General features: G+C 47.3%; 1 protein-coding gene across 2 annotated transcripts; it reads left to right on the plus strand.

Annotated features, from left to right (window-relative positions):
- The first annotated feature begins 6,232 nt into the window (after positions 1-6,232).
- On the plus strand, positions 6,233-14,198 carry Znf623 (zinc finger protein 623). Of its 2 annotated transcripts, none has more exons than XM_036208790.1 (2): positions 6,233-6,645; positions 10,401-14,198. In XM_036208790.1, exon 2 carries the CDS (start codon positions 10,477-10,479, stop codon positions 11,971-11,973), a length of 1,497 nt encoding a protein of 498 aa, XP_036064683.1. In that variant the 5' UTR covers positions 6,233-6,645; positions 10,401-10,476; the 3' UTR covers positions 11,974-14,198. The 2 variants fall into 2 exon arrangements, with proteins under 2 accessions (XP_036064683.1, XP_036064684.1); XM_036208791.1 differs by having other exon boundaries at positions 6,233-6,347.
- Positions 14,199-14,410: the final 212 nt, after the last annotated feature.

The raw sequence follows: 14,410 nt of genomic DNA on the forward strand, positions 1-14,410 counted from the left end.
AGTAGCGGGCTGGCCAGGATTCTCTTATTTCTTTTTTTGTTGGTTTTTTTTGTTGTTGTTGTTGTTGTTTTGTTTGTTTGTTTTCGAGACAGGGTTTCTCTGTGTAGCTTTGCGCCTTTCCTGGAACAATCTTGGTAGACCAGGCTGGCCTCGAACTCAAAAAGATCTGCCTGCTTCTGCCTCCCGAGTGCTGGGATTAAAGGCGTGCGCCACCACCACCTGGCATTCTCTTATTTCTTATCTTGCAAGAAGAATCACTTCCTATTGACCCTTCTGCATGTCTTTGAGTGGCCATGGGCCTCCTTCAGCACCGAACCTCTAGGTGGTCAGTTGTGTTTCAGCCAAAAATACACAAAAGACTCGGATTCCTTTACCTAAATACAGTATTTTAAAGCAATGAATAAAATCTATCCTACCACCAGGCAGTAATGGTGCACGTTTTTTAGTCCCCGCACTCAGGAGGCAGAGGCAGGTGGTTCAAGGCCAGCCTGGTCTACAGAGCGAGTTCGAGGACAGCCAGGGCTACACAGATAAATGCTGTCTAGAAAAACCAAGACCAATAAAAAAAACACAAAAAATCCCTACAATCCTGGCACGGGACCCTTTGGCTGATATTTAAATTTTCATTATGAAACATACTTTACGATGTTGTCGAGGCTATTACACAGAGAAACCCTGTCTTGAAAAACCACACACACACACACACACACATCTATCTCTGTATCTATATATAGGTTTTATATATGTGTGTTATAAGGATGTCAGTAGGACAACAGATGATTGAATTTAGCTAATTATATCAACTGGGCTGGTAGTGTTGACTTAAAAATACAGACACAGGCTGAGGATATGGCTCAAATAGGCAGGGACATTTGCCAACAAACCAATCACTGGAGTTCAATTCTCCAAACCCAAATTATGGAAGGAAAGAACTGGCACACTTGTGTTTTTCCACAATATCAGAATTTATTGGACATGGGAGTCTGCCAGAGTCCAGCTCAGACCTGCTCCCACCTTTCAAAGGGTTCTTAGGTGGAGGAGAGGGGAATGAGAAAATATTAGGTAGAAAGATAGACCTAGGGCTCAGAGGTTGGGAGCACTGGCTGCTCTTCCAAAGGTCTTGAGTTCAATTCCCTGAAACCACATGGTGACTTACAACCATCTGTAATGAGATCTGGTGCCTTCTTCTGGCCTGTAGGGATACATGAAGGCAGAGCATTGTATGCACAATAAATAAATCTTAAAAAAAAAAAGATAGACCTAGACAAGGAGAAAGAGACACAGGATAGCTTTGGAAGGTCCATACCCAGCTCTCCAGAACTTTATTCAAAAGGGCTTTTTATAATATGCCCAGGGATGAGGCAATAGGACTCCCCCTTGCAAGATCAAATCACACTGTACAGCCAAATGTAGACCTTTCCAAACACCTGGTAAACACGCCCCTGGCCAAATCATCCTATTACACAACCCTGCTGGGTAAAGCAAGCTCAGATTCTCTGACCTTGAGTACAGTCTCACTAGGAAGCCTCTGTTGGCCACCACAATTGGACAATAACAAATTCAAAAGGCATACTGATTTCACTGGGAGCAATATACCAAGTAGTCCTGATTTCCTTGATATGGAGCTGAAGCAAACACAAGTTGCTTGATTCCAATCTCAAAGATGAACAGTAACTTTGAGGTTACAGATTACACAGCACACAGTGAATCTATCCATCTACGTGTAGGCTACAGAATGTCTTCAGTGGGTTACAGGGGATTCAGCAGAGTTCGGGGCGTTCCAAGGTGGCTGGAGAGACAGAAGCAGACAGCTGAAAGGAAGGACAAGAGTGGGTGGGAGCCAAACTGGTAACGGTCCCGTGACACCCCTTCACCTGTGCGAACCAATGAGTTTGCTGGGGTAACTAACAGGAGGTATATCACTGACAAGCCCACCCGAGAATGAGTAATGAGTCTGGAAAGCTGAGACCCTGCAGCTCTCTGCACGATGTGCAGTTAGCAGGGCAGGTCTCCCCTCCACGGCTGTCCTTACTGCTTATGGAATCTTAGGAATCCGGTTTTAGGGACGTCTTGAGGCCCGTGCGTTGTTTGCTTCCCAAGTCTTAAGGAACCTCTCTCTAGAGTGGAATGTTTCAACATCTTTTATTTACTGCTTGACAATTTAATACATGTATACAATGCATTTTTATTTAATTCACATTCATTAGCTTCTATCCCCCCTACTCCCTCTGAGCCCCTTCTTCTGAGCAAGCACCCCCCAATTTTAAGTCTTTTTAATGACTCACTGAATATACTTAGTGTTGCTTTCATGAGCTTGGGTATAAGATCATTTATTGGAGCATGGCATTTTCCCATGCTGACAGACTTAGAACTCATCTTTGCTGATTACATTTCAAAGGAATGACATTCAGGTCTTCCAAAGACCTTGCTGGGTGGAAAAGACCCCTCCAGAGTGCAAAGCCCTTACCTGAATTCTCTAGGAATTTAGAGAGGTTTTAGCTGGGGTCATGTGGAGCCTGCTGGAGCCTCTGGAGTACCCCTCTCCAGAGCAGAGGTTGTCTTTGAGCCTGACTGGCAAGATGTGTTAGGAGCCTTGGCGGTGGTTATCTCTAGAGCTGAGATCTAGTCTTAGCTTGGCTTATTTCTAGCCAGCTTTTCTTAAATTATCCTATCTATTTTTGCCTCTGGGATTTTACCTTTCTATATGCCTTTCTTCTTACTCAGTGGCTGGCTGTGTGGCTGGGTGGCTGGGCCCTGGAGTCCTTCTCTCCTCCCTTTTTTACTCTTCCTTTCGACTCTTCTCTTCTTCCCATTTATTCTCTCTGAACGCCAGCCCCACCTATCCTTTCTCCTGCCTAGCTATTGGCCATGCAGCTCTTTATTAGACAAACCAGGTATTTTAGACAAGAAAAGCAATAAAGCTTCAGAGTTAAACAAATACTGCAACACATCTTTTGCATCATTGAACAAATATTCCACAGCATACACCAATGTAACAAATCTTCAACTAACATCCTGCAACAACTAATCATGCCTTTTAATGTTAATTTTTCCTGTAAATAAGGTAAGATAGTGGGTGGCGGTCCTAAATTGAATCCTTAACTAACAAGTACTAGACTATAGTGCCTAGCTTCCTAGAAGGGAGAACTGTCAGCTAAACAGACCCTCTCTGTCCAGTCAAACTACACTTGTGGCAACTGTGATGCCCTTTTTTCCTCTGTGTGTACCCCTGGATCTCACTCTGTAGACCAGGCTGGCCTCTGGGATTAAAGGCGTGCGCCGCCACCCTCACCCGGCTACTGTAAGGCTTTTAAAACACTTGAAAGATCTCAGATAACTGACCACATTTGCTGTTGAAGCACAAGTCTGGCTCCAGAAGGCACTGGGTTACTTACCACAAGTCAAATAGCTTCCACCCACCCTTTGGCCATGAAAATCCTGGGTTGGGACTAGGAAGGTAGCTCAGTCAGTGAAGTGCTGGTTTGGAGGCACAAAGAGGGGAGTTTGGGCCTGTGGCTTTTTAAAAAGTGACCCTCTTCAGGCATCTTTGGCACTGACATACATGCTAGTAAAATATCCATACACGTAACAAAAAAAGGCAAGCTCTGCAGGGAGGCAAAGACCGAGGGATCTCGGGGCTTGTTGGCCAGACAACCTAGCCTACGTGGTGAGTTCCAGGCCAGTGATGAACTCTGTCTATAACTATTTATTTATTCATTTCTCTAATGTGTATGGGTGCTTTGTCTGCATGTATATCTGTATATCACCTGCCTGTCTTGTGTCCTGGGAGGCCAGAAGAGGGTGCTGGGTCCCTTAGGACTGGAGTTATGTATGGTTGTGAGCCACCACCCTGTAAGTGCTGGGAATTAAACATGGGTGCTCTTAACTGCTAAACCATTGCTCCATTGTTTGTTTTTTGTTTGCTTGTTTTAAACAGAGGTGGGCCGGGCGGCGGTGGCACAAGCCTTTGATCCCAGCACTCAGGAGGCAGAGCCGGGTGGACCTCTGTGAGTTTGAGGCCAGCCTGGTCTAACAGTAAGATCCAGGACAGGCACCAAAACTACATGGAGAAAGCTTGTCTCACCCCCCCAAAACAAACAAACAAACAAAAAACCCAAAAACAAAAACAAACAAACAAAAAAACCAGAGGTGGATAGTGCCAGAGCACCACCCAAGGCTGTCCTTGTCACATGTGTGCACACACATAAACACACACACACACACACACACACACACACACACACACACACACACACGCATACCTTGATGAACACTAACCCTTTCCTCCCCAACTGGCTTTTTGGTCATATTTCATCACAGCACCAGAAACCCTAACTAAAACCACTTCTAAAACGTTAGAACTGAAACCTAATGGTTAATTTCCAAAGGTTCCTCAAGCCAGTTTGGGTCCATACACAAATGAACAGAAAACACTAGCCCCTGCTATACCTGCTAGTTTAGCTATCCCGTACAACCGCACCGATCTCTGCTAGGCTTTCTCTCCCAACAAAACACAGAACCCTAGAAGTTTAGAGTAGAAAACTGCAGTCAAGCTTGCCTGTAAGGTCTGGTAAGTAAACAGGATATAAAATGTAGAGATAAGCTGGGTGGTGGCACACGCCTTTACTCCCAGCACTCAGGAGGCAGAGGCAGGCGGATCTTTGTGAGTATGAGGCCAGCCTGGTCTACAGAGCAAGTTCCAGGACAGCCAGGGACACACAGAGAAACAACAACAACAAACAAATAGAGTAGAGATGAATCTGTTCGGTTGGAGCCTCCAACTCATCCAGAAAGACCTATTTCTCTCTCTCCAAACCCAGCCCGCTCAGACAGTCTCCAAAGGAAAGGCACCAAGAGCTTGTGGCAGACACATCATCACCCTTTGCCTATAACCTATAAAATCTCCCGGCTTTAGTTAGGGGATTCAACTTCTTTGGCCTTGATCTCTGGGTCTGGAGAACCAGCCCGGGAGTTGCTTTGCTCATTATACCTGTTGTTTTACTTTTTCAGTTAGGCTTGATCTGGCTTACTGCATTAACGAGAAACTTATGGGGGGGGGGGAGCTAGCATAAAACCTATTAAAACCCACACAGTTTTTTGTTGATAAGGTTGACTATTAAGGTTGTACCCTCCATGGGGCTGGAGAGATGACTTAGCCGTTAACATGTATTGCTTGTTGTGGGATATTTGTACACTGTGTGAAGATGTATTTGCTGTGATTGGTATAATAAAAAGCTAATAACCAGGCAGGAGGTATAGGCAGGATTTCCAGGGAGAGAAAGGAAGAGGAAGAGGAATCGAGGTGTGCAAGAAACTCCAGGAGACAAGGAGAGGAAAAAAGGAGGTGCAAGGTGGAAGAGAGGCAACACCACGTGACAGAATATAGATCGCTATAAATGGGTTAATTTAAGTTATAAGAACTAGTTAGGAACAAGCCTAAACTATAGGCCACGCTTTCATAATTAGTAAGTCTCCGTGTTGTTATTTGGGAGCTGGCTGGCAGGACAGAGGAAGATGTTACAGATTACAGTTGCTCATCCAAAAGATCCTGGTTTGATTTCCAGCACCCACGTGGCAGCTAATAACTGTATCTATAACTCCAGTTCCAGGGGTCTGGTGCCCTCTTCTGGCCTCCATGAGTACCAAGTACACACATGGTGCACAGACAGACATACAGGCAAAACACTAACATGCACAATATAACTAACTAAATCAATAAATGAGTAAATAAAGCTCTCTGCCTCAATCAGTGAGCTTGGCATTCCAGGCTTACACCAGACTTTGCAAGGTAGTAAAATAACCTGTCTTGATTTCACTACTCTGAGCGGCTTATTACAAAGTTGAGATCATGTTTCTCAGGCACAGTGGCTCAAAGTCGTCCTTCGACCACACGTGTACACAATATAGTAATAATAAAGATTTTTAAACCCCCAAAACTAAAACCAAAAGCCCCAAACAGAACCAAACCACAACCAACAAGACACTTTCGGTAAACTCTCTCTAGAGGGCCTGCCTTTCCCAGCTCTTCCAGGGAAGTCTGGCGACATCTACTGCTGGGCATCGCGGCTACCCTCACACCCGCGTGTGCAAACAAGTCCGCTCAGCCCCCGCGTCTGCGCACTCATTCCTCTGGCTGGATGCAGTGGTCTGGGCCGGAAGTCTGGCACTGAGAAAGCTCTGGTCCCCACTCTCATCCTAGAGCGGCTACGGATGTCCTCCGGGCGGGGCCTCGGGCAGCTTCCGGCCGGGGCGTGCAGCGGAGGTGTGGGCTTTGTGGCCGCCCCGGGCTGCGCGGCCGGGTGGGGCTTGGCTTGGTTCCGCGCTGTTCTCTTGCCGCCGGGCTCCGGGTGAGTGGGGCGTCGTGGATCACGCAGGCGGGCGGGCTGGCTCCAGGCCAGCGGGGTGCAGCGATTCGGTTGGTGTTCCGGGCCCGGCTGCACTTCGCTCTTGCAGGTGTCTGCTGCTCCTCGCTTCGTTCGGGCCGAGCCCGGCGTCTTTTTCTCGCCCAGCTGGGAGTGGTAGATGCCTGGACGGGTCGCCCGAGGACATGGAGGCCCTCAAGGGTTGCACACTCAGCTTCGGCGCCTGCAGATCAGGCCTCCGTTTGGCTGCTTGCAGGCTGGCTGCTCAGGTGATGGAGTGCAGGTGCGCGCATCTATCTGCTGTTTTGCTTGGATCTTGCCCTCCTGCCTTCCCTCAGGCCTTTCGCCTCTGCTGGAGGAGATGCAGTTGCAGGCATCCCAGCGCTTCAGGGGTTGTAGATAATGGGCGTGTTGAGCAGAATTAGTTCCTTATGACCTGAAGGAGGATTCTCAGGTGGGGTCAGGTATCAGCCAAGCTGTCCTTAGCTTTTCCACGAAGCTTTTTCATAATCAAAAGTGTGTGAGTCAGTGTCTGTGATATCTCTGTGATGATGCTAGGGGCATTTAACCCTCTTTGCATCCTGCCCCACTGTGGTCCAGGAGTCCAGGGCCTGAGTAGTACGTTTGCCATGGGTTTTAGTAGGAATAGGCTCTAAACTCAAGCCGTTTTCAGGAGGACCTGGTATTCACGGTCACCTGTACACTCGCACACATCCTTCCTCTGAGACCCATCCCAATGAATGAGAGAAATAAATGACATCTGCTCACGAAGAAATGAGAAATCCCCCCGCTCCCCACTCCAGCCACTCCCTTACACGAAGGGGTTTTATTGTTTTTTTGTTTTTTTTGAGACAGGTTTTCTCTCTGTAACCCTAGCTGACCTGGAACTTGCTCTGTAGACCAGGCTGGCCTCAAACTCACAGAGATGCGCCTGTCTCTGCCTCCGGAGTGCTGGTATTAAAGGCGTGTGCCACCATGCCCAGCTTAAGGCAGTGCCTCACTCCCTATTAACAGAGAGCAGACCTTTGTTCCTGTCCTGGATGTGGCATTGTATCTCTCTGTTTTAATACTTCATGAGAGGTATAGAGAAACTTCACAAGCTGGTACATTTAGCTCTGGACAGTCCTGGTTCTTTGAAGGTGGATTCCTGGTTCTGGAACGATTTGGGGGATGATAGAGAGCAGCAGAGCTGGGAAAGCCTCCGCCCGCCCCCAGACTCATGATCTGAGCTGGAAGTGGATGGCATTGAGAGAAGCAACAGGCCAGAACAGAACGGTGTCCTTGAAGTGAATCAGAGAGCCCTCCTAACTGCTTTTTTGGCTTCTGGAAGATGGCTGCTGAAAGGCTCCTGGGCTTGTGAGGAAAAGAAGCTTGTATGTCTATAGGAGACCTTGTATGCAGGCACCAGGGGCAGAGCTCAGAAGAGAAGCCCTAAGAGGGCAGCCTGCCACTGCCTGTATTCTTTTTAACCTCAGTCAGCTGCCTCTGGTAAACTTACGGATGATTGTGAGGAGAATATGGTTCAAATCTGCTTTGCACACATGGCACTCAGCTACCTGCACAACTGCAGAGGCATCTGCACAGGCTTCTGAGGAGGCAGGCCCACTTGCCTGTTATTCCCAAGGCTGAAGCTATCCAAGCTCTGCTACTCCTATTTTATTTTCTGTGTATGGGTGTTTTGTAATGTACGTAAGTCTGTCTGTCCATCACGTGTGTGCCTGGTGCCCTCAGAAGCCAGAAGAGGGCATTGGATCCCCTAGATCTGGAATTGTGAACTGCTCTGTGGGTTCTGGGAATTGAGCTCAGGTCCTCTAGAAGAGTAGCCAGTGTTCTTAACTGCTAAGCCACCTCCCTAGCTCCCAATTGGCTGGTTTTGAGATGAACATTTCTTCAAGCAGATATATTTAATTTAAGAAACTTCCCTGCCAGGCGGTGGTGACACACACCTGTAATCCCAACACTCGAGAGGCAGAGGCAGGTAGATCTCTGTGAGTTCAAAGCCAGCCTGGTCTACAGAGCTAGTCCAGGACAGGCTCCAAAGCTACAGAGAAACCCTGTCTCGAAAAAACAAAAACAAAAACAAAACAAAGAAACTTCCCTTAAAATAAGAACTTATAAACGTCACAAAGAGGCAGACATGGTTTTAAGCTGTTCTTGTAAACAGATGCAGGGCTCTTTCCAGGTAGCATAGTCATTTTAAGTACATCAGAGGCTGAGGTGTAGCTCACTGGTAGGCCACTTACTTGCCTAGCATGCACATACCCTGAGTTCTACCTAATGCATAATATCCTTAGTGCTACTATGTTATGTAAAATAGTAAAAGTCAGAAGGTATCAGTGATTTCTAAAACCAAAACCACATGTCCATTTTACCCTTTTTTCAAACATTTTAAGTTTCAACATGCAGATTTCTTCATAGTACTGATCCTGTCCATCTCTAAACAAAACACCCTGTAAAACTTACATGTATTTATAAAGGATAAAGTCTCTCAAAGCAGGAAATGGACTCTGTGGGTTGCAGACCTGAATTTGAACTTTCACTCCGCTCCTGACTGGTCTACTTTCTCTTCTAGTCTGTTTTTTCTCTGTAAATAGTGCAGCCGTCGCCACACGAGTGAGATGAAGCAGGTCCTTTCTTTTTACTTTTGTTTTGTTTTTCGAGACAGGGTTTCTCTGTGTAGCTTTGTGCCTTTCCTGGAACTCACTTTGGAAACCAGACTGGCCTCGAACTCACAGAGATCCACCTGGCTCTGCCTCCCGAGTACTGCGCCACCACCGCCCGGCAAAGTAGGTCCTTTCTAAGCACCGTGGTTGGCTGGGTTGCCTTGGCCTTCCTTATGCTGAGTGCCGGTTAGACTCTGGTGCAGCAGTCTGGCCACACACACTGCCTTGCTGTGGCTTCAGTGGTTCTGAGGTGGAAAGCTTGTGTGAAGCAGAGTAGAGCCCCTGGAAACAGCTAGCTCTTAGAAGGGGTGGTGGGATAGGTTGTCCTCAAATGCCTAGTAAGTGAGTGACTCAAGTGTTTCTGCTAATTCATCTACCTGCTTGGAGAAGAATGCTGGTGGCAGCCAGATAGGAGAGCCTTGACACTTTTAAAATAGAAAGTTGTCATTCCAGTTAGGCTTTTAAGGGGTCGTCCTGCTGGCTCTGTAGAGAAGTAATAGAGACAGGTTAAAAGATTGTCATCCTGTGTGTTACGAAATAATAGTAGAGGATGGCACTGGGGTTTTGAGACAGGAGCAGGGTGCAATATAATGACCTGACCTACAGGTCTGCTGGTAGATTGGATGTGGGGAATGAATGAAAGTAAAGGGAACCAAGGATTATTGCACAGTTCTGGCCTGAACAAATACAAGTTGATGGAGATCTCCCTCTAGAGGGGGCAGATTTAACAGAAGTCAGAAAGTTGACACCTGAGGTTTGAGAACCTGAAAAGGTTGAGAGCCAGTCAAGTGTGGAAGTTGAGAAAGAGCCCAGTGGCAGGAGGAAAAAGGTTTTTTCAGCAGTAGATACCGTCTCTCTGCTAAGATAGGTCAGTAGAGAGAGAGGCGGTCTTGCTGGGATCATGGCTCCATTGTCGCCTGTGTGCTGCAGGTAGGCTGAAGTGATTGCAGGGTTGTGGACCATGGGGTGAGCCCTGGGTAGGGACAAGATAGAGGTGAGGGTGGAGGGCAGTAGGGAGTGACAGGTTCTGTTGGAGTGATCTTTGGAATTAGATGTCTTGACTTTTAAGTAGAGCCCTGGCTCTATCCCTGCCCGTCAGTCTCCCTCACAGGACACAAGGTAGAGGAGTGTTGTTTCAACAGCCCAGGCCTGTTTGTGCTGGGGTTGGACGTATGTGAGGTGGAGCCACAAGAAGCCTTTCCACGTGGACGGTTGGTTGGGGCAAGGTGAAAGTTGGTGACAGTGAAGGGTCCGAAGTGTGGGCAGAGGAAATGCATCCCCTCTTGCCTGTGTGGGAGTTGAATTTTACACCTTCCGCCCGATCAGCAGCTTCTTGTTGACAAAGGGGAAAGACCATCTTCTTTTCTCATTTCAGATTCTACTGTAGGAGCTGGGGGCAAGAAGGTGATCCTGAAGCCTGAATTTCTGGGGATGAAAATTCACATAATACGATGTCAGACAAACTCACAGTGCTGGAGCCTTCTGCCTCTGAGCCTGGGGAATTTCATGACGACAGATTAGCGCAGCTCTTGGGGAATCCAGAAAGGCAGGGCCTAGAGAGTGCCCCCTCTCAGGAGGGGGGCTTCAAACAGATGACAGTGACCCACTGGAAAATTCAAACAGGAGAACCAGCCCAGATGTGTAGTAAGTCAGGAAGAAACCCTCTTCTCAACTCAAACCTTCTTATACTTCAGAGAGAGCTTATAGAGGGGGAGGGCCATTCTTGTGGTATTGGTGGCAAGAGCTTCCCTTTTAATTCCAACGTAGTTCCACATCAGATTTCTCACACAGGGGAGAAGCCTTACCAATGTGATCATTGTGGGAAAGGCTGCAGTCAAAATTCCCTCCTCAGTGAACATCAGAGAGTTCACACCGGGGACGGACTCTATGTGTGTAATGTGTGTGGGAAAGACCTCATTCACTATGCAAACCTCGTCGAACATCAGCATGTACACACAGGAGAAAAGCCCTTCAAGTGTGCCCAGTGTGGAAAAGCATTTTGTCACAGTTCAGACCTGCTTCGGCACCAGAGAGTCCATACCAGGGAGAGGCCTTTCGAATGTAAAGAGTGTGGGAAAGGGTTCAGTCAGAGCTCCTTGCTCGTTCGCCATCAGAGAATCCACACAGGAGAGAGGCCCTATGAGTGTAACGAGTGTGGGAAAGCGTTCATTCGGAGCTCGAGCCTTATTCGGCATTACCAGATCCACACAGAAGTCAAACAGTATGAATGCAGAGACTGTGGGAAAGCCTTCCGACACCGGTCAGACCTCATTGAGCACCAGAGAATTCACACTGGGGAGAGACCCTTTGAGTGTCATGAGTGTGGGAAGGCCTTTATTCGCAGCTCGAAGCTCATCCAGCATCAGAGAATTCATACTGGAGAACGGCCTTACGTATGCCATGAGTGTGGGAAGCGTTTCAGTCAGACATCCAACTTCACTCAGCATCAGAGAATCCACACTGGGGAAAAACTCTATGAGTGTAATGAATGTGGGAAAGCCTTCTTTCTGAGTTCGTACCTTATACGACACCAGAAAATCCACACTGGCGAACGGGTGTATGAATGTAAAGAATGTGGGAAGGCTTTTCTGCAGAAGGCCCACCTCACTGAGCATCAGAAGATCCACACTGGAGACAGACCCTTTGAGTGCAAAGACTGTGGGAAGGCCTTCATCCAGAGCTCTAAGCTGTTGCTGCATCAAATTGTGCACACTGGAGAGAAGCCCTATGTGTGCAGCTACTGTGGGAAAGGCTTCATCCAGAGGTCCAACTTCCTTCAGCACCAGAAGATGCACGCTGAAGAGAATCTCTACAAGTACAGTCAGCATGGAAAAGATCTTACCCCACCCCCTGATCTTGTCCACCAGGAGGATCTTTCCCTGAGTGAGACCTCTGTTCATTTGGGAGAGACATCTGTGGATCAGGAGTGTCATGCAGATAATTTATAAGACAGTCAGTCACTCTCCAGGTCAGCAAGTGGTGCTAGGAAATGGGCATACTTAGTGGATCGATATGGCCTCTAAGATGTGGATTGTCACATCTCCCAAGTCATGGGCTGGTTTAGTTAGGTCTATTGTCTGTCAACAGGGCAGGAAAGCTGAGGGACTGGACAGCTGACCTTGAGCTGAAAGCCGAGGGAGAGCCTCTAGAGAATTTTCTACATTTCCTTTGAAGTTCCAGCACACTGTATACAGAGCAGAGCTGTATTACTTGAGAAGTGGTTACCTATCTGAAAGGTTGGAGAAAGGGGCTTTTCTCCCGCAAAACTGCAAGCTGGTTCCCTGTTGTCTGGGAGTAAACTCCCAGCCTTGGGGTTTAGTCCCTGGCCTTTGCTTTCTCAACTGTTTGACTCCTGGTAATGCATTTGACGTGTATGATGAGTACCTCCGCCCACATCCTTCGGGCTGCTCCCACTCCTGTTCCTGAGGCTCTCCCTCTTCCTCCCAGTTGCCCCTGATTATTATGTGAGACCTCTCTCAGGCACTATGCCCCAAAATGCTTCCTTGGTACCGAGCTGGGTTTGTGGATTGTGCTTCAGTTGCTCAGTGCTAACCTCTGCTGCTGTACTTGCTTTTAAATCCCACAATTTTGAATTCTCTTTTTCACTGTGCTCTGTTCCCCGAGGACAGTGACCATGTGTCATTGATTCCTATGTCCCTAGTGGCTAGCACATGACATTAAACAAAACAAAAACACAAATCTGTGTAATTGGCATATCCTTTATCTTGTCTGTTTTTTGAGACAGGTTCTCACCATGTGGCCTAGGCTGGTCTCAAACTCACAGCCCTCCCTCAGCCTCCTGAGTGCGGGGATGATAGATGTGTGCTACAACACCTTGCTACCGTTCTCTATTGCTGTTTTTAAATTTGGGGGCATTCTTTTTGTCATCAGCGTGGTCTGCTCTACTAGGAAGTGCTGTCTCCCCAAGTCCTGTTGATACCTGCTCTTGTTGAATTGCTGACAGTCTCCTGTCTGCAGTTACTGCCCTCCAGGGGTGGCACCGTCTACATTCAGAGCTGTCCACTGTACTTTGAGGGCAGTGCCCTCATGCCTACATCACTTTTTTCTATTCTAGCAGCTCCAGGCTCAACTGTCTCTCTCTAACATCAGTTGTTTGAAGATGCATTAAGGTCTGTGACGAATAGTTTTGGATATTTGAAAAAGGAGAGTAAGAAGGTGCCATGCATCCTGTGTCGAGTGCTGGGGAAGCTAGATAGATCCCAGAACCGTGAGTGAAGTGGGCGCCCGGCTTCGTAAGAGCTCTGCCAAGGAGCTGACTAGTGGTACTGTAGATCTAGGGAGGCTCCATCGAGGACTTGATGTTTTAACTGGTCCAGAGAAGTCATGGACATCTGTCAGCTTGAGAGCAGGAATTTGGGGCGGTGTCTCCACAGACAGGCAGAACACAGGTTGCCCTGCTCCTCAGGGTTAGTCCACAGTGGATTCCGGCCAGCAAATGTGCTTGTTTCTGCCTCTGGATTCCTTTGAGGAGAGCATTGACCACAACAACTAGTTTTGAGACAATATGAAGATAATTTTTGTCCCAGAGGGCAATTTTGAGTTTTGAACAAATCCCAGCAACCCTAGAAGCTTCAAGTAGGCAGATAATTTAAAAAGGACATGATGCCCATTTTCTGGGAAACTCACTATCCCATGACATAGCTAGCAGACACATGTTATCAGACCATTTCAGTCAGTCCAGTCCAGTCCAGTTCCGACTTCATACTGTTCAGGAATTTTCTTTGCCCCTTGTAGCAATACCATAGTCAAGAAAAGTAACATTTGTTTTACCTCAAAAAAGTCCCCTTTTGCCCTTTCCAGAGTCAATCCAATCCAACCCCTGCCCTGGTAGCCACTTCCTGTGAGTGTAGAATTGCGTTGCGTGTCCTCGAAGCACCTACACGTGGACTGGTGAGGTAGGTGCCCTTGTGTCTGGCTTGGTCACTTTGGCATGTGACCAAAGTGTTTTTAGACCCTGTCAAGTAGCTTTGCATTAGGAGTTCTCTTTGCCAAGTAGGGTCCCATTGTATGGGTAGACCATCATGTGCTCACGGGTCCACTCGCTTATGGAAATTGGGTTTCCAGTGTGGACTCTCAAGAATAAACTGCTATGATCATTTGTGTAAAAGCATTCATGTGCATATGCGTGTTTATTTCAGGTAAATATAACTTTTTTTTATACACCAATTTTTTTTTTAAGATTATTTACTTATTATGTACATAGAAGAGGGTGCCAGATCTCATTACAGATGGTTGTGAGCCACCATGTGGGTGCTGGGAATTGAACTCGGGACCTCTGGAAGAGCAGTCGGTGCTCTTAACCTCTAAGCCATCTCTCCAGCCCCTAAATACAACTTTTACTACAGGTTATAAGCGTCTAAATCT

Source organism: Onychomys torridus, chromosome 16, assembly GCF_903995425.1.
Source record: "Onychomys torridus chromosome 16, mOncTor1.1, whole genome shotgun sequence".
In the NCBI taxonomy this organism is placed as follows: domain Eukaryota; kingdom Metazoa; phylum Chordata; class Mammalia; order Rodentia; family Cricetidae; genus Onychomys; species Onychomys torridus.